Here is a 19,331-nt window from a genome sequence, read left to right as displayed (position 1 = left end):
GCAGTCACAGCAGCATTGCACAGAGAAAATGATTTTCGAAGCACTTGGACTTGAAGATGTTATGTGGTTGCCTGTTGGGGAAAACACCAGTGTTAAGCAAAACGAAAGTAACCTGCAAGTTGCGACAAGTGCAAACAATAACAACAACAATTCGGCAAACCTCCAGAAGATTAATGCAGGCGATCTATCGGCAATGCAAACTGGAAATGGTCGAACCGTCCCACCTATTTCAACGGTGATGAGTCGCCTGCATCAAAGAAGTAACACTGCAGACTACGACTGCATCCCAGGCTCGCTTGCCTTACCCTCGAATGATGTTTCGCATGATCTAGTTGCATTTCAAGAGGAAGATGACTTGGATGAGGATAGCGATTGTGAAAATGATTTCAGTGCTGCCGATTTGCAACGGAGGCAACTCGATGTTGGGTCGCTTTTGCAACCACTTGTTGAAACGTCTGCGTACCCCATGCAGACACCGGCAGATGATTGGACTTGGAACAACCAACAAACAATGTCCCACATGTCGTTCTGTGACAACTCGTTCTACGCCAACAATCACCTAAACGAGCTGCGCGAACATCTCGCGTCCAGAAAGGTTTGTGACGTTTTTTTTTATGTCGGGTGCTGTTTTTGTGTAGTTGAAAGTTATGTAATTAACTCGTACAATATTATTTTTGACTTTGAAGCTTAAACTAATACATTTTATTGTGTTTGCATCAACATGGTTTTGTGAACAATAGAATATTTTTTTAGAAAATAAATATTGAAACAATATCTAGGTAAATATTTGATTTTTTTTAATAATATATCTCGACGATGCGTTGCTACCCATATGACCAGGAGTTATTTCAACACAAAATTATGGCCAAAAATACTGTGGCCATAAACCAAACATATATTTTCTTAAAATATATTGAAAAAAACTATAGTACGTGACGACCATTCGTTGTTCAACATTGGCAACTGGCGCACCTGCCAAGTTTTGCTCGCAGACCGGACATAAAAAGCTAACAAACAATTTCAAGGGAATACGCGTGACATCTGCAAGAGATAGAGACAATAGCCATTGGCGCGAAATCGTCGCTTAAAGAAGCTTAATCGCCATTATGACTCGTTTCCTCATTATGTATGCAAACCCGGCACACGCCCCACCATTTGCCCCAAGGTGGAACAGTTGCAAGTCGCGCAACGCGAGCGCGGTGTCGCGGTAATTGTTATTTAATTGTGACACACGACGCCGGGTGTGCAATCTCTTCCGACTTGGGAGCTTATACGTTTTGCTGCACGCAATTGGCAGCTGCCGTCGACGCCTTGCATGCCCCCATCATGTGCATCCACCCTTAAAGTCCACTTTTGTTTGTTGTATCGTCGGTGAACTTTATTAGTGACGCAAGTGTAATTTTTTTTAGAACGACGGACATCGAACTGCTTCGCGCAAAAAGCGTCGCCAGGCTGCCAATGCCCGGGAACGTCGCAGAATGGAAGGACTCAACAATGCATTCGACTCGTTGAGGAAAGTTATCCCGTCCATAAGTAGGCGAAGGTGAGCTCATCTCAATTTAGTCTCATCTTTTTGTATAAATACAAGTTTACAGCAAGCAAATATTTCTTTTCCTTGTTTTCGTTTGTGGTCATTGTTTTTCAAGATCAATGAATTGCCAAAAAAAAATTGCCCTACTTTTAATAATAAGTACTTTAGGGCGTTTTGTTGAATCCCATTAAAAATGATACGATCATTTCAGAAAACTTTCCAAGTATGAAACGCTCCAGATGGCATTGAGCTATATAGAAGAGCTTGGGCGAATTTTGCACGAGAAACCGACGAACAGCGAGGCCGAAGACAGCGAGGAAAATGCCACCGAATGTCAGGATGCTGATTCCTCATCAGAGGCAAAAACGTTTCAGGATTGTTCGTCAGATGAACCTGACAGTTTTCGATAAAACGATGCTTTCATTTACATTTTAACAATCCCAAGTTCCTTAAAAATATTTCGACCTTTTTGTGAACGGTGTTTCAATGTTGTGCAATGTAATAAATTTGAAGATTCTGCTGTACAAATTCGCTTCCTTTTTGATAAGAGCCGACAAAAATTAGTCTAAACCGACGTTATGAATAAGTCAACGAGTATAGAGCGTTTATGTGTTGCGTCAGTTGGTCTTCGCATGGGAATGTAGCTGTTATATGACAAGATCCCCGCACGCATGCTGTTCGCTCCTACAAATGAATTATGTATGTCGGTGAAACTTTATTCGCATGACAACAGACCGGAGGTAGAAAAATGATAAAAGGATTAAAGAAAAATGATAAAAGAAATTACTCCATTCCCGCCGAGAATAGAAATTATTTTTTAAATGAAGTTATAGATGTATGATACCCGCGTGTGCTTTTTCTGCGACCTGTTAAAATTAACTAAATCTTTAAGTATATTTAAATACTTAGGCCATATTATACCAGAACTTGCCAATGGTTTTTGTATTATTTTTTGTTGGGTTAAGGGCATTATAATTACTAAACGCTACATTACATGTACATGGACGCACGAAGGGGGTATATGCCATCATAGAAAACGAATATTAATGCATACTTGTCAGGGCAGAGAATCGGAAAAACAAAAGTCACATAGAAATATTAATTATATTTTCCTCGATTTTTTTGTTCTGCGGACGCCCATGTATATCCCAAATAAAATCGTGAGTTTATGGTTAAGCTTATTTGGCAATGAAACAGCCCGATGTAAATTTGTCGGAGTATGTCATCCAAATATATAACTTATATTATTTGCCCATTGGCGCGAAAAAAATATCGATGGTAGTTTTCAGAATACTAATTCCCTAAATAGTATTTTTTTGAAGCCGTAAGTTAGAGTAGAACTTACATGCGTTTCGTTGGCGTGGAAATATTTTAGAAAACATGGACTGATGGAGGATTACCCTACAGAAAAGTAAAGGGCATTTCACAAAGCATAAAAGGTTAAGAAAACAACTGGTCGAGAGTTAAGTTAAACCCAGTCTGTTAATTAACGTAGATGCTTCTCATTACCATCCATTGTGTATGTACCCCAAAATGTTCGCTTGATGTAAGTATTATAGTAGTTTCCCCTATTCACAGGAATGCTAGGGTCTATACTACTTTTGAATTAAGAGGAAAAAAATAAACCACTGTGTGTTTGCGAAGGCTACTATAGTTGAGATTTCCTGAAAAGGTGAATAAATTTACTAAATTTAAGTTCATTTTCTCGTAACTATATTTGGAACACCACACCAGCCCTTGAATTACCGGAACGGCAGTTCAGGATCGTTCCGGCTTACAAATAGCACTGGATTTGTCCTTATGATAAAGTTCAAGTTCTTTAGTGTCTTTCACTTCCATGAAATGTTTTTTACTTGGATGCTGCTAATAACTGAACTAAAGTTTGCCTTGCGTGTTGCAACTATAACCAACCCGTGTGACTCTGTGAGCAGATTTATTAAATTGAAAGACACGTTGCAATATCAGGCGGCGGGAATTAAAGTAACCAAACGCGTTAGTGACATGGTCAATTTCAAGATACAAGAATTACATTCCAAGAGAGTGTGCGTTCGCGCGTGCGTTCGTGCGTGCGTAACGTGCGCGTCAGCGCGAGAACAAGAAGTTAATAAGGAAGCAAGTAACTGTTGAACTTGTTGGTCAGTTAATGCCGGGTATAATTAGGTATGATGATCGAACGGATAACGCAGTGGGTATCTATGACAAGTTGCGATAAAAAATGTCTGTCGTCGAGTTCTGCAGGAAACCTTAACTTCGTCTGCCTTTCGTTCCGTCTGCGTATAAACATGCTTGCATAATTTGATCTGCAACAATACTTTTAGTCTACGTCCCGACCTAGTTTATAAAAATATTCTCCTTATTTCCATGAAAATTAGGCCACCTGCCCCAATTTTGATGTGTTCGATTAATTGAAAATGTTGTGTGGATAAAAGATATTTTACTAAAATATAAGTATTTTCAGTTTAACTCGCCCAGGCTACGCTGAATAAAGGCCAGAAATATATAATGCAGCACCCCCCATGTGTTTCACGTATTTTGCCAACATGTTTTGCGCAGCATGCCTGTTATGAGAAACATGAACATCAGAAAAAGGGCAGGCAATTTTTACAACACGCACTGTGCAGTTAAATTTTTTTTAAATCTCAGTATTGCCGCAGCGGATGAGTGGTAGTAAGAACGAACGACTTTTGTTTGTTAAAAGTTGCCGTTGGTTTGTTTTTTGTTGTTTATGTTGAGGCGCGGTCCAGGCATGGATCAACCAAGACAATGGGTCTTTGCCGAAGCCTTGAATTCAGTGTTTCAGGTAGTTTCTGAAAAAAATAATTATATATAATTTTTGCAATAAAATATGTAGAGTTTTACAGTGATATTGGTCTATTGTTATTTTTTGATTATTCAACTATAATGCTATGAATCGATAAAGTGATTTAGTTAAAAAGTAAAAACAACGTCTTCTTTATCTTCAGAAATAATATTTCTCAAAATTCTTAAAAAATACATTTTTCAGGCACCACCTTATCATCTCATCTTGGAGGCTATTTTAATTGTGTGGATTATTCGGCTTCTTTTTTTCAAAAGTTACAAGTTGCGTGAGAGGCAACCATTGACTGATAAGGAAAAGGATGAACTAGTCAAGGATTGGAAACCTGAGCCACTTGTCCCCCCATTAGAGAAAACCGTTGCTGCTGCTGAACCATACAGACTGGTCACAGGGTGTGTTGTTGAAATTCATTAAATAAAAGTAACTGTATATGCAGATGGGAATGGGATTGTGCATTTTTCTTATTATTATCAGGATCTTGCACTCTTTTTTAGGAGCCCAGGAAAGCACATTGTAGTGGATGGTCATGAATGTCTTAATTTTGCATCAATGAACTTTCTTGGCCTTCTAGGAAACTCCAAGATAAACGAAGAGTCTTCGTCTTGCATCAAGCATTATGGAGTTGGTTCTTGTGGTCCCAGGGCTTTTTATGGAACAGTGGGCAAGTAAAATGCGCTTCTCTGAATTTCTAGTTTTAACATGTTTGTTCATGTAGATGTACATGAAGAACTCGAGGGCCGTCTTGCAAAGCACATGAAATCTGAGAGGGCTGTATCATATTCCTATGGCTTTGCTACTATAGCAAGTGCCATTCCATCGTATGCCAAGCGGGGAGATATCATATTTGCGTATGTTTTTTAATGGCTGTGGCCTGTTTCCTATTGGTATATCCTGAATCCTGCCATCTGTCATATTACTATTTTTTTGTTTCTGTTTGGCAGTGATGAGGCAGTCTGCTTTGCCATACAAAAGGGGCTCTTGGCCTCAAGAAGCCATGTGGTATATTTCAAGCACAATGACCTTGCAGACCTGGAAGAAAAATTAAAAGCACAAGAAAAGCTAGACAAGAAAGTAATGCAATCCTTAAGCGCAGTCTGATAATATTTTACTGAAACTTTTTCCTGTTTCAGAATCCCAAGAAAGCTTCAGTGACAAGAAAGTTTATGGTTGTGGAAGGAATTTACATGAACACCGGACAATTATGTGACCTGCCAAAGCTGGTGGAGTTGAAGTATAAATATAAGGTCCGACTGTTTGTTGAGGAATCTTTGTCTTTTGGAGTTCTTGGTGAACATGGCAGAGGTGTCACTGAACATTTTAATGTTCCTGTAAGTAAATGAATTATATGCATTTGTCTACAGGCAAACAATTTATTATCGAACAAATTTGTTTGTTACTTGGAAATGTTGAGTTGGTGTAATTTTAATCATGATATAAAATTACATTTAGATATGTTTGAAAAGACTTTTTTGTAGGTTTTCTTAGAAGGAAAACAATTTACTTCGAAATTGTTTAACTGTGTTTGCTTGGCAAACACTGTTGCAGTTTCCGGGCAACATGTTGCTTTATTAAATGTTTTTTGCCTACTCTGCACTTTCCATCGTATCTCACCTATACACACTGTTGATCCAGTAAGACTTTGAAAAAAGTTCCTTTTTTTTTACAGATTGGGAAGGTTGACCTGGTGGTTGGCAGCTTGGAATATTCATTAGCTTCAGTAGGTGGCTTTTGTTGTGGAAGAGCTTATGTGGTTGACCACCAGAGGTTGTCTGGACAGGGTTATGTGTTTTCTGCTTCGTTACCCCCTTTGCTTGCAAGGGCAGCTATCGAATCTCTTAATATTATTGAGGATGATCCAGGTTAGTTTTTTCAGAATGTGTTTATCGTGGCTGTCTGTCCTTATAACTGTAAGGTTAAAATTTAGTAGTATGATTTACAAGTTTCACACTTTCCATTAATGGAAACTGGCTTGTTGTTTTGTGTATTTTGCCACTTTTGTTAGAATTAAACAATGCAAATGGTTCTTCCAATGCAATTATATTTTTTTGCTTCTAAAATTAACTGCTATTCTACTTGCTAGAATGCTTTGCTCGTCTCAGAGAAAAAGCAAGAAGAATGCAGGAGCTCTTATCTGGGTAAAATTTTTGTTATGTGTCTGTTGACAGTTTATAAACAGTGTTTATAGCCAAAGGCAATTTTGTATCTACAAGCTATGGAGAGGAACTGTGACAGTGTTGTTGTCAATATTCTACTTTGTGTTGTTGGTGCAGAATAAAAACCTTGGAAATACGAGGTTATGTTGATTCTCCATCTTTTCACCTCGTCAGAAGAAACCCAGTTTCTCATCAGGAAGATTTGGCATTTCTGAAAGCTATAGTTGATCAGGTTGGCATGAGTAGCTTAGTTAGTTTATTTTTGATTACGACAAGTAGCTCTTACATGATGTCACTACGCACGGTTTTATGTATTTTGGTTCTTTTTACAATGAGCATATTGGTCTCTGCAAAAATGATTCTATGTAGAGTGCAAAGAAAGGTGTGTGCATTGTGGTGGCAAGCAGACTAAAACATGAGGAGGCAAGGAACAATTACCCTCCGAGCATCCGCATTGCAGTAATGGCTGCCATGGACGACAATGACATGGTGAACGCTGCCAATACAATAAGAAGTGTTGCAGAAGAAATCCATAGTCAATGAATTTGTTTTCTTGAGCAATGTCATGAAAATAGTCACAATTTTATCAGGCTATAGTGTGATATAGTTATGCAGTATTTAAATGATTTTAAATACCCAGAAAAATGGTATTTTTTCAGGTACGGAATATACTTTAAAAATTTAAATAGGCAGGCAAAATTCTTCCATTTTTCTGACTATATATATTAGCATAATCAAGTGCAAAAGTACAACACAAATCTATATCCTTGCATGACATGTTTCACTTTTAGAGACATTTTTTCAATTGATATTTCTGTATTGTGGTGTTTGTTTGTTTTGTTTAAATGTCTAGTAACCTATTTTCTGTCCTTATATCCATATACTTGGTCAGCATGCATTCATTGTAACAAAGTTTAAATTTTGGATGTGATGTTGCTGCATACGTAATTTACCACAGATTGTTACTGTTTTCCATCTATTTCAAATTTTCCTGTGAAAGCCCTTGGTTGTGTGTTTACATTATGTTACTCAAGAACAACTTTTTAATGCAAAAAGTTTTACTTTAAACCTCATTACACATATCCATTCTCCAATTGTATTGCTAAACTGACTATGCTAAAATGTAAACTGATTATGTTAAAAAGGACATTCTTACTGCTTGCGTTGCTCTATTTGTTTTTTGTTGTAACGTCCTGCAAAATTCGATGTTGTAGCAAAGACGATATTATTTAACTTTGGTTGTGTTTCATATCTAATACTTTTTATGATTGACATAATTTTTGTCACTTTTGCAAAAGTCCCAGTTTTAATCATTGTCTCACTTTCTCTCTGTCAGGGTAAACTTGGTAATAGTTTTTTTATAATTTGAAGTACTAAACTGCACATGGACTCTGACAAGCCATGGGTTGTAGCAGAAGCCATCCATTCTGCTTTGCATGTAAGCATCTTGTTTGTTTTTGTTAAAATCTAGCTGTAATTAAAGCAAAATAAGTTATGGTCATTAAATTTGTCTATATTTAAAAATGAAATAAAAATTATTAGTGGTTTTAGCAGCGTATTCAATCGAGTGGGGTAAAATATTTGCAACTAGGAAACTGTCACCTTGAATCACATTATTTTACTCGTCCAAACCATGCCCATTGTGTTTCTTTCAGGCTCCACTGTATCATTTGATTGTTGAGGGTTTATTGGTAATCTGGATCATCAGGCTTGTGTTCTCCAAAAGTTACAAGATTCAAGATAAGTCCCCACTAACCAAGGAAGAGGAGGAACAACTGATCAGTGATTGGCAACCTGAACCATTAGTTCCACCACTTGAGAAAACCTCAAAGCCTTACCGTGTGGTAGATGGGTAAGTTTTTTTACTGATGTATTTGAGAATGCGTGATACTTCTGCTTTTGACAATTTTGTAAAATGCAAAACTTGTGTTCCATTAAAAAAATTAATTTTATGTAGACCTGTGTTTCTGATCCTTATTCGGAACACAGACCCTAAAAAAATTTTACCCAATTTTTTTTTACCCATTTAGTAGAACACTTTCACTTTGCAACTTCTAAAGCTAAGAGAACACTTTGACTTTGCAACTTCTAAAAGCTAGGTGCTCATGTCATTAACATCATTCATAATCCAGGTGTCCTGGAAAGCAGATAGTTGTCGATGGGAGATCCTGCAACAATTTTGCTTCATTGAACTTCCTTGGATTTACCGGCCACCCCAGGATCCAAGAACAAGTTGAAGGATGCATCAGAAAATATGGAGTAGGCGCTTGTGGACCCAGAGGATTTTATGGCACTTTTGGTGAGTATTAGGGAGCATTTAACATTGAATTAAAATAACTATGATAAATTCTTGGTACTGGAGACTACTTGTGTATTCTGCATATTAAAATGCCCCCTAACAAAAAAAGGGAATGATGCATGGATTGTAAAACTCTAGAATCCTATTAAACCACTGTTTATATTGGATACAGATGTTCATCTGGAGCTTGAGAACAGGTTGGCAGCATACATTGGTGTGGATGAAGCAATTTTATATTCTTATGGATTTTCCTCTGTGGCAAGTGCAATTCCGGCCTATTCAAAGCGTGAAGACATTATTTTTGCGTGAGTGCACATTTTCTTGCTACTCATCTTAATCCATGTTAAATGATGTTTGTAATGACAGGGATGAGGCAGTTTGTTTTGCAATTCAGAAAGGTCTCCATGCATCAAGAAGCAGGATTGTATTTTTTAAGCACAATGACGTGCAGGATTTGGAAGCCAAACTGCAAAAACAACAAGAAAAAGACAAACTGGTTGGTTTTATTAAAACTTGTTTGTCTTAAATATGACATTAAGTTTTATAAATTGTGCAAACAATGAGCATACAAATGATGTGCATTTTTTACTGGAGTAATTTGTAAGGGTCATTCAAGATGTGCAGTAATAAATTCTGTTTGTTGGAAACTTATTTATCTTGTTGTAGCGACTACTTCGTATTATCGAACCTTAACATGCGTCAATTGCCTTTTTCTTCATGTGTCATGTTTAATGCTGTTCGTTGAAGTGCCGGGCAGTCTGATTTGTTGGCGCCTGAATAAACATTGCCACAATGTGACATTCAAAAAATATTCTGTTTGTTTGCAGAATCCCAAGAAAGCTCGAGTAACGAGAAAGTTTATGGTTGTCGAAGGCTTGTATTTCAACACAGGACAACTATGTGACCTTCCCAAACTTCTTGAACTGAAGTATAAATATAAAGTGAGACTCATTGTTGAAGAATCATTGTCATTTGGGGTGCTTGGAGAACATGGAAAAGGAATTGCTGAACATTTCGGCATCTCGGTAAGACATTTAAAGTGTATTTATTGCTGGAAAGCAGTCGCTGGAAACAAGTAAATGTTTGCTTTGATTTGCGTAAAATAGTGATTTGCAGTTAATTTTTTTTTTTCAACTTACAAAATATGAGTCAACTTTATTTCTGAGAAATGTCTGCGAAAATTTTGTTGCTTTTCGACTTCTGCATTTCACGTTAATTTTTTTCTGCCATTTCATAAAAACATTTGGTCAATGAGTGAGAAATGATACAAAAAATGGAATGGACAAACTTATCCTTTTGTTGTTTTACATCTAAAGAACCCAATACTCACTTGTAATTAAACACATCACCAGGTTGGAAAAATTGACCTTATCAGCAGCAGCTTGGAATATTCCCTCTCATCCATTGGGGGTTTTACTTGTGGTTCAAATCATGTTGTAAACCACCAGCGTTTGTCCGGACAAGGTTACGTATTTTCTGCTTCTCTACCTCCACTTCTTGCCAGGGCAGCCATTGAAGCTCTCAACATGATGCAGGAGAACCCTGGTATGAAACCAACCTGTTTGTTTTTTATTCAACTTCAAAAACCAATTTGTGTTTTATTTGCTGAAGATATGTTCTCCCAGCTGAGAGCGAAGGCTTCCAAAATGCAGTCTCTGTTACACAGGTTAATACTTTTGAGGATCTTTTTCCATTCGATTTACAGTGAAACCACTGTTGTGCACAATTAATAACATCAAATATCTCTTAGTGTTCCAGGAATAGAAGTCATCGGCTATCATGAATCCCCTTCATTTCACATTCGTCGATCATCTCCTGTATCACCAGATAAAGATGTGGAGTTTTTGAATAATGTAGTGGAAGAAGTGAGTTTAAACAATGGGTATTTTGCATCTAAAATGACAAATGTCTTTTTATCAAATATCAAGCTTTTTAGCATTCAGTTTTTATTGCGGTGATGAAACATTCAAATATTGTGTGTTAAATATTATTCCCAATTCACAAACAAAGTTCACTTTTATCACACAGTGGAACAAAACGTCATTCATATTTTACATGTTTAGTTATGAGCAACATGTTCAGTTGGTCCTGTCTTGAAATACATGCTTGTATCATGTTTGCAGTGTTCCAGGAATGGTGTCTGCATCACAGTGGCAAGTCGACTGAAACTGGATGAGCTGAAGCAGGACTGGCCGCCAAGCATACGAATTGCTGTGTCACTGGAAATGACGGATGCTGATATTGAAAGTGGTGCCCAAGTTATCAAAAATGCTGTCGTGGTTGCCTCAAACAAGCAAAGGGATACTATGATGGCCTGTGAACCCCACTGAAGCTGTCTTTATTGTTAAGAATGTAAATATATGCCTTGCATTGCAAACCCCCATTACCCTTGTAGAAGTTTTTTAGTTTGTATACATGCACATATTCAGTGGTGTTTGCCTATTTATGTACAATGTAACACCTAATACCCATGTTTTGTCTAACATTGTGATTTGCTCATATTATCTGCTCACACACAAGTATAAATGCAAGCTTTCATGATTAAATGCACAGCTTGATGGTTATCGTTTTCCTATGCATCCATATGTTGTCTTCTTACAAACCATGCAAAGTGTATCTTTTTAAACTGTACTTGTATTAATTGATGGTATTGCCGTATTTTACATTTCATAACATTCATAACAGTTGTTCAGACAACGCTACATATTTTTACATTTTATTTTTGAGACTTGCCCACAAGCTTCTGCATGGCTTTACTAATAGTGAAAGTTAGTCCAAAGTTTATTAATAATGATCAGTAAATTGTCTTTACCATAATTGTTTGAGTAAATGTGAACACTATTGGTTTTGTAATTTCTGACAGTGTGGTCATTTAACACCACCTTATTATGACCCTAACTCTGTGTTATGTCTTTCAGTAAGTGTGATTGCAGACACAATTTGTGAAACAGTTCAAATACCTGTTTGCCTTAACTTGCTCTAGTAGAGTGTGCATCTTTTTTTATCATGAACCTCCCGTTAATGTCTAATCAGGTATTCCTAATAGGCACTTTGGCCTGGGCATGCTAGTGCTATGCTCTTCCAGATGTATTAAAGTGTTTATTTTATTGTGAATATCGGTCAAACATATTGTATGTCTTCTACATAGCACCTGTATTTAATTCCTTCATTTGTTATGTAAATAAAGTAATTTAGAAGTTGTAGTAAACGGATTTGTTACTCCAAACAAGTTAAGTGATTGTATTATGCATTAAAACAACCGGTGTAGTGAGGACAAAAACAAGAACAACAACAACATACCAGCACCACCAAGTAATGCTTGAGGTTGATTTCGTGCAGGTCATTAACGTAAATTGAAATATCGTCGCTTACTTCATGAATATTACAAATAAGAAAAAACAAAAGTTAATCTCTGAATAAAACACAAATTTTAGAATTGATTAGGTTTGCTCTGCGGGAAAAAAAATTAAATACTGGATACATAAATAATCTTTGCTCCACAAGAACATTCAAAAGTAAAACTGTTACAAGAAACATGATGGTGATGTTAAAACAAACCAATGGTATTGATGCAATGAGAACTCATTTTTTACATGAATTTCTGATTGAATTGCACGGGTACAATTTACGCTTGATCAACCAAATGACATCAAATATTTCATTAAAATACGTTAAACCATAATAAAGCATTCTACACAGTGAAGCCAAAATTTTTCTACAATAAAACTCTGAATTATGAAGAAACACAGCACGATATGTCAAAATAGTTCGCATCACAAATATACAAGTCCGAGTAAAATAGTTTCAACACAAATAAAATAATAAAATCTTCAACCATCGACACAGCGGGGCTCAATGAACAATAGGAAGCATGACATGCCACAGCTTTAACTAAGTCACTTTGTGGTCTTATTGAAGAGATTCACCAGCCGTCAGCCTCAGCTCCCTCACACCTTTCATCAGAAAATGCATGGACATGAGAAATGTGGTTTTTGACACCATTGACTTGACCCACTGCTGAACTTGGTGAAACGACGACCTGTTTTTAATGGGAAAGTATTTAGAATAAAATTTAGTTTTAAAGGTGTGTTCCTTACACTGCATCCTAAATAATTAGAAAAATGATAATTTACATTTTGTGTAATTGGTTTACATGGAGCTTTAATTTATACACTAAAAGAAAAAAGATGACTTTTAGTTGAATATATTCCGATAAAAAAGGATGACCTGACAATTACTGCCCTTTCATTAATATTACACAAAAGATTGCTTTTTCACAGTATCGACCTGTTGCCATTTATAAATATATGTTTCGGTAATTGTAATATTATATTCATATTGTAACATAATATTCCTAAAAACACCAGATTTTTCTAGTTTGCGACAAGTGATTGGTGTACAAGATAAAATTTAAACCAACAATTAGTAAAAGAAGGCAACATACATTGTGGCCCAACAGCGTCAAGTTGTTTACTATTGACTCGTCAAAACCAGATTCATAATAAAGGTTGTTCGGCAACAGTTGATGGTGAAGTCTCTTTGCTTTAATGGCATCACTTAGTTCACCAGTGCCAAAATACAACAACCTGATGAAACATAAGAATGTTATCAGTCAAAGTATTATTGAAAATTGAAAAACAAGTCAGAAAAACTTAAATGCATGATTTGTGTGAAATTCTACTGCAAAAAAATATTATAAAATATAAAGGTTGACCTTGTCCCTGATAGACAACTTGGGGATTTGCCTTTAAGTTGCTGGAGTTTTAATTTTATCAAACATAACAATGTGGTACAAAGTGTATTGTCCTCATCATTTCAAGGCATAATGTAAATGTGCTGCCTATCTGTCTGTGTCACCCAGCAACTATGTTACAGTTTAAGTCGTGAGTGAATGAAAATATTCCACATCTACCTTATAAGTGAGTCTGCCACAGCAGTAGGTATGTGCATTCCACCGGCGGCACCAATTATAAACACAGCATCATTAGTCTTCTCATCATACAACATGCAAGGGGTCATGGAAGACAGAGGTCTCTTTCCAGCTTCCACAAAGTTTGGAAAATCACTGTTTTGATCATCGGCAGTTGCTGCGCAAAAAAGTCAGTTTACATGAGTACAAAATCCGCAATTGTTACACATTACATGGCAACACACCTGGAACATTAAAATCGGCTAATTCATTGTTGAACAGCACACCAGTGCTTGGGGAAAGAAATTGTGAACCAAAATGCCAGTTTATGGTTGATGTGACAGCTACCGCATCACCGTTAGGTGCCAACACTGACACATGGGTCGTAGATGCGTCCTGAAGCCTCGTGCTGATTGGTGTTGCACCATAATACAACGGATCTTTAAAGGTCTTCTTGTCACTTATTTTTGCCTTTGCACTTTTGATGAACGCCGATGAAATGAAGTTCTCTGCAAGTTTGGAAGAATTGACAGCGAATGCTGGATCTCCAAAATGAGTTCTGGCACCATAAGCATGTTTAAATGCCTCCACTACATGGTGCCATTGTAGAGATGGATCATTGGCATATTGTTGGCCGGTTATGTTAAAGGAATCCATCAAAGACATTATAATAGCAAGTACTGGACCACCAAATGGCAAAGGGGGTGCAAACAGTTTAAATTGTGAATTTGGCAGAGTGACATTGATTGGCTTTCTTTCCACAGCATGGTAACTTTTAAAGTCAGCTGCGGTGATAATACCACCAGATTTTTGAATTTCCAAAGCCATTTGTTCCGCCTTTGGACTGTTATAAAATATCTCAGCTCCCTTAGAGCTTATTTCTGTTAATGTCTTGGCCAACTTAGGATTATTGACCACATCATTAACTTTCTTAACACCAGTTTTTGTCTTGTCACAAAATAGGGAACAGAGCTCTTCAGACCCCAAAATGGCAGACTGTTCTTCAACCATTTTGGTGGCAAGTTCTCCATTTATTTTGTACTCCTTGGCCAACGCAATTGCTGGTTCAAACAGGCTCTTCCAAGGTACCTGGCCACCATATTTTTCATAGGCCAAACTGTCAAAACAAACAATTATCCTGGTAAGCCACCTCAAGGGTAATTCGCAAAAGATGGCTGTGATGCCAGTAAACCTAATGATTACAGAAAGCAATTGCTTGTATACAAAATTTTATTATTGGCCAAGAAAAAAGCAAAATAAGTTTCACAGCAAAAAGCCAACTGACCTAAAACCCTTTAATACTCCTGGTACTCCAATAGCCAAGGTTCCATGCAATGCTTCATCTGTTGCATTGCCAATTCCAAACATTGTTCGGTTACTTTTCGATGGAGCCGTTTCCCTTGCGTCAATCACAGTAAAGTTATCGCCAGCCTTGTTATATATGGTCATCACAAAACCACCACCTGAACCAAACACAAAAATATGAGTATATTCGCAGAGTCAGAATACATAACATTATAGATGCATTGTTACATATACCTATGCCACTGAACTGTGGTTCGACGACTCCCTCGCAGAGTAATGTAGCAATTGCTGCATCAACAGCATTCCCTCCTTGTTTTAAAATATTCACACCAACAGCTGAACACTCTTTTTGACCTTAAAAAAATAACAGCACTAAAATAGTATATACATTGGTCGGTTTAAAACTGTGCCGACAAATTGTTCTAGCGATACAGCCAAATTAATTTTTTGAATGGGTCAAAACAAATGCCTGAGAAACAATGAAAAATTTGTACCTGCCGCTACGGCTGCTTTATGGTAAACAGTGTGATGGTGATCCATTTCTTCATGATTGCAGCAACCCTCATGACTGTGAAACTATAATTATGTGGAACATCATAATTGACTGTCAGCAATTGGAAACACAAACAAGAGTTTCTGCATTCCATGCATTCACCCAATACTTCAAATGTGATTGGTTAAGAGAAAACATATCTACATCTATATATGAAGGCATGAAGCTTAAACATGGTGGTGGAAGATTACATGTGGAACAAGGCATTTTTAAACTTCTGTGTGAAAAAATAAAAGCATGATATGAGTAGCTCACCTTGTGAACAGGAAATCGTGTTATTGCAAATCCAATTGCAATCAACCATATAATGAACAGTACAATCAAACGAGATATACATTCTGCTGTCCAGGGAGAAGGCCTTTTCTCAGTTCCAGATATCCGGAGGTGTCGACCAATAAATGTGGATCTGTTTCTGGTTGGAGAGTTTCGAAACTCAATATTCAGTTGTTCGCAACTTTCCTCATCACTCTCAGTGGACACTCGGCTATAATGTGCAGGACTCATTGCTCTATTTACATGCTACATTTACACAAAAATTAACCCCCCGTCTGCAAATAGCAAAAAATAAGACAAAAAAAAATTAGCAAACAGGTAAATAGTTAAACACAAAAGGATCATAATATTAAGATGAAGAACCGCTGACATTTTTGTAATAAATCTGGGCTGGAGTTAACTGAAATTAGACACTACTGAAGATTGCTTATTTTTAACTCTAAAGTATTTTTGAAATGGTCGTTGGTGATAATTTTTACCATGTTCAGCATTTGTGCTTTCTGTTGAATATATTCCCTCAAACTTAACAAGTCTTTTGCATTCGTTTCAGTTTTCTCAGTTAAGTTACACTGCACTTTTCCAAAATCATTCAGCAAGTCCAAGGCAAGGACAAAGTAAGATTCACAGGGTTTTGTTAAATCCAGACTTTTGCTCATTTGCAACAGGTAAATAACCGCACAAGCATGGCAGAAAAAACTTGACAACAGGAATGAGCACAGTTGTTGGTCAAATGCTTTCCTTGTAGTCCATCTCTGATATAGGTTTTTCACGTTCACCGCATGGTGCTTTGTATATCGACACCATAGAAACATGGTCATATAATCGCTACAGCAAGAACTAGCTGCTAACATTGTAACTTTTTGTAGCGTTTCAAGTATGCTTAATGGCACAATACATTCTTTGAAATTATGATAGACCACATTGGAAGGTTGACTGCAATTTAATGGCACATACAGTTTTTCCTCCGACACCAGAGTTACTAAAGTCTCGGTTACTGCCTTCCATTCTTCACCAATGCACTGTGGCAACACTTGGCACAAGGCCACAGTCATACCGTTGTAGAACATATCTTGGTCTTCAACACTGGTAAAATTTAACTTCAGTGATGTAATAGGGATCAGGGTTGGGTCAACAGTGAGGCACTGCAACCAAGCACTGAGACCAGTTCCTTTACCATAAAATTCTTCAAACTCAAAATTGTCAGTTTCCCCACCTAAGTCACAGACACTTTGCAAACATGAAGGGAGAATTGTTTTACATGATTTTAAATCATTAAAAAGGGGCCTGAAATACAACTGTGAGCGCCAGTTTAAAGACTTGCAGATATAATGAGCCCATTTTGTAGCATGCTGCCTCTTACTGATTTCCAAAGTATGCAAGCAATTTGCAGTTCTTTGAATTATATCAGGCAAGTTGTGGATGATAGTTTGCAATAAATCATCTGAAACATCTGAGCTGTCCTCTATGACTAAAACAAAACCATATGCCACAGTGATCATGCTGTCAAATGTCAGAAAACTCAGAACTTCCTTATTTACAAATATTGAAGAAAAAATTTCCACCGCGTCACTCAATAAAATTGAGCTATTGCTCTTTCCAGGAAGTATGGTAGGCAATAGAAAGTTGTGAAAAAGTTGTTGCACGAGTACAGGTTTCCAGCTCCCACTGCATTCTGCCAGAATCAAGGAAAAAAACTGTTTTACATTTCCAAACTCTGACTCATTGGGATTTTCAGAAAGAATGCCAAAGATTGTATTTAAAAAAATGGAGTTTGAGTCACTATCGGAAAGCACAGTTAGTATATTTAATTTGTCCAGAACGGATGCCAGCAGTTCATGGTGTTCTCTGTGATGTGTAATTTGCTCTACTATTTTGCGTAATGTAAGACAAGGAGAAAGAATAGCCACATTCAAAATCTTGTCAACAACATTCTTATCATCACAGCTCAGAGACACAATTTTGTTAAATACTAAATTCACTTTCTTTCTTGTTTCATTAATTGCTGCAGTCGGAAGACAATCTCCTCCTAAATAGTCAATGCACAATTTCCCTGTAGTGGAGTTTTGCAATAGATCTTGAAGAAGTTTTTCTTTAGATTCAAAGGGCATGTCCTGGAAACCACAAACTATCAAGTCTTTGACCATAGAGATCCATTGCTGCAGAATTTGTTTTTCTATTTGTGAATCTATGCTGCTCTTATATTTGGATATGTACTGCTGCAAAATTGAGAATAAACCTGTTAAGTGTTGTGATCTAAGCAAGCACTCCCTGCTTTGTTGAAAACATTCAAGACACTCTGTTACTTTAGCCGGTTGCAATTTGTCAAGCAACATTTGTTGAAGTAGAAAGTCTGTGCTTGCATCATAATCACAAAGAAGGTATTTCAAGCTGTAGATGCATTTTTCAACTGTCATTCCGTCATAGTCGGCAGATAAGTTGTTGCATTCATCAAACTGGCCAATAAATGCTTCTAATTTTTGTGAAGTGTCCATTAAATGTAAACCTAGTTTATGTGAATCATTAAATAAAGCTACAACACTCTTGATACTTATTATAACCTTTTGAAATGTTTCCTTTACTCCAGGTGCCAAAGTTTTTCGTGAACTGAGCACATCTTGTTTTGCAAGTAAATCCTCCAAAACAAAACACTGCTGTTTTTCAGAACAGTTAACATAAGAATCACTTGTTAACGTTTGATAAATGTTGTGAAACGCCAAAGCATTCATATTGTTTGTTGAAACCTTTTCCAACGATCTGCCCAACACTGAAATGGACAGAAGAATGTCCCTTTCTTGGTCCAAGGACAAATCATCAAGGGAAATAGGTGTAAAGGATCCTAGAAAGTCAGAGACTTTTTCAGGAATGTTACAAGAACAATTTGCTTGGGTTACGATGCTAGTGTCATTGGTTTCACTCAAGAATTCTGTGTATGATGAAAGCATAGCAATGTGAAGCACCAAGCTATCCAGGTGGCTATGTGTGCTAACTTCTCTCCATTTGCGAAGCAACAATTCCATCAAATGTCCATTACAAAGTGGGAATAGCATTTTAAACACAGAACTCCACAAACAACTTCTTCTTATGATATTAAAAAAGGAAGTCCATGGCATTACTTGATTGTGAGATGGTGGACATCTTATAATGATTTGATCATCTACTATTTTGTGGAGCATAAAATATGAAACTTTACACATCCAAAAGTACTGATCTTCATAGTTGTGCTCTTGACAAAGCCCTTTGATGATATCTTGTATTACCTGAACAACATTATCTTCATTGGCTTTATTGTCACCAAATGCTGATAATGTGTCATTTAAAATAATTTCCTCATTTGAGGTAAACATTCTATTGTTTAATATACTAATTAATAATATCCTGAGGACGTAAAGCAACATGATTGTATTTAATCAAATGCAACAGACCAAAACCTATGTTTCTCTCCTTGCAACATTTAAATATAAAATCAAAAAAAAGGCTTTCAAGTCATCGC

The 19,331-nt window shown here is 36.8% G+C and overlaps 5 protein-coding genes across 5 annotated transcripts; 3 read left to right on the top strand and 2 right to left on the bottom strand.

Annotated features, from left to right (window-relative positions):
* Positions 1 to 28: 28 nt before the first annotated feature.
* LOC145906760 (uncharacterized) lies at positions 29 to 1,941 on the top strand. Its single transcript, XM_082994245.1, has 3 exons — positions 29 to 595; positions 1,410 to 1,543; positions 1,743 to 1,941. Exons 1-3 carry the CDS (start codon positions 29 to 31, stop codon positions 1,939 to 1,941), a joined length of 900 nt encoding a protein of 299 aa, XP_082850371.1.
* A 2,248-nt stretch (positions 1,942 to 4,189) lies between these two features.
* LOC145905991 (serine palmitoyltransferase 1-like) lies at positions 4,190 to 7,838 on the top strand. The gene is made up of 10 exons (XM_082993369.1): positions 4,190 to 4,331; positions 4,536 to 4,741; positions 4,844 to 5,010; positions 5,065 to 5,197; positions 5,291 to 5,420; positions 5,480 to 5,677; positions 6,016 to 6,208; positions 6,430 to 6,484; positions 6,620 to 6,734; positions 6,872 to 7,838. The coding sequence occupies exons 1-10, from the start codon at positions 4,257 to 4,259 to the stop codon at positions 7,043 to 7,045; spliced, it is 1,446 nt and encodes a 481-aa protein (XP_082849495.1). The 5' UTR covers positions 4,190 to 4,256; the 3' UTR covers positions 7,046 to 7,838.
* On the top strand, positions 7,818 to 11,976 carry LOC145905983 (serine palmitoyltransferase 1-like). Its single transcript, XM_082993358.1, has 10 exons — positions 7,818 to 7,940; positions 8,158 to 8,354; positions 8,635 to 8,801; positions 8,974 to 9,106; positions 9,168 to 9,297; positions 9,629 to 9,826; positions 10,154 to 10,346; positions 10,413 to 10,467; positions 10,552 to 10,666; positions 10,925 to 11,976. Exons 1-10 carry the CDS (start codon positions 7,887 to 7,889, stop codon positions 11,129 to 11,131), a joined length of 1,449 nt encoding a protein of 482 aa, XP_082849484.1. The 5' UTR covers positions 7,818 to 7,886; the 3' UTR covers positions 11,132 to 11,976.
* Positions 11,977 to 12,027: 51 nt separating this feature from the next.
* Positions 12,028 to 16,199, bottom strand: LOC145905982 (glutathione hydrolase 1 proenzyme-like). The gene is made up of 8 exons (XM_082993342.1): positions 15,824 to 16,199; positions 15,510 to 15,591; positions 15,250 to 15,369; positions 14,996 to 15,173; positions 13,956 to 14,827; positions 13,714 to 13,888; positions 13,246 to 13,387; positions 12,028 to 12,840 (listed from the first exon to the last, which is right to left on the bottom strand). Exons 1-8 carry the CDS (start codon positions 16,070 to 16,072, stop codon positions 12,724 to 12,726), a joined length of 1,935 nt encoding a protein of 644 aa, XP_082849468.1. The 5' UTR covers positions 16,073 to 16,199; the 3' UTR covers positions 12,028 to 12,723.
* On the bottom strand, positions 16,161 to 19,328 carry LOC145905976 (gem-associated protein 4-like). The gene has a single exon (XM_082993328.1). The coding sequence runs from the start codon at positions 19,234 to 19,236 to the stop codon at positions 16,255 to 16,257; it is 2,982 nt and encodes a 993-aa protein (XP_082849454.1). The 5' UTR covers positions 19,237 to 19,328; the 3' UTR covers positions 16,161 to 16,254.
* Between the last annotated feature and the right edge of the window lie 3 nt (positions 19,329 to 19,331).

This window comes from Ascidia mentula, chromosome 1 (genome assembly GCF_947561715.1).
Source record: "Ascidia mentula chromosome 1, kaAscMent1.1, whole genome shotgun sequence".
Classification (NCBI taxonomy): domain Eukaryota; kingdom Metazoa; phylum Chordata; class Ascidiacea; order Phlebobranchia; family Ascidiidae; genus Ascidia; species Ascidia mentula.
This window is presented reverse-complemented; position numbering and strand designations above follow the sequence as displayed.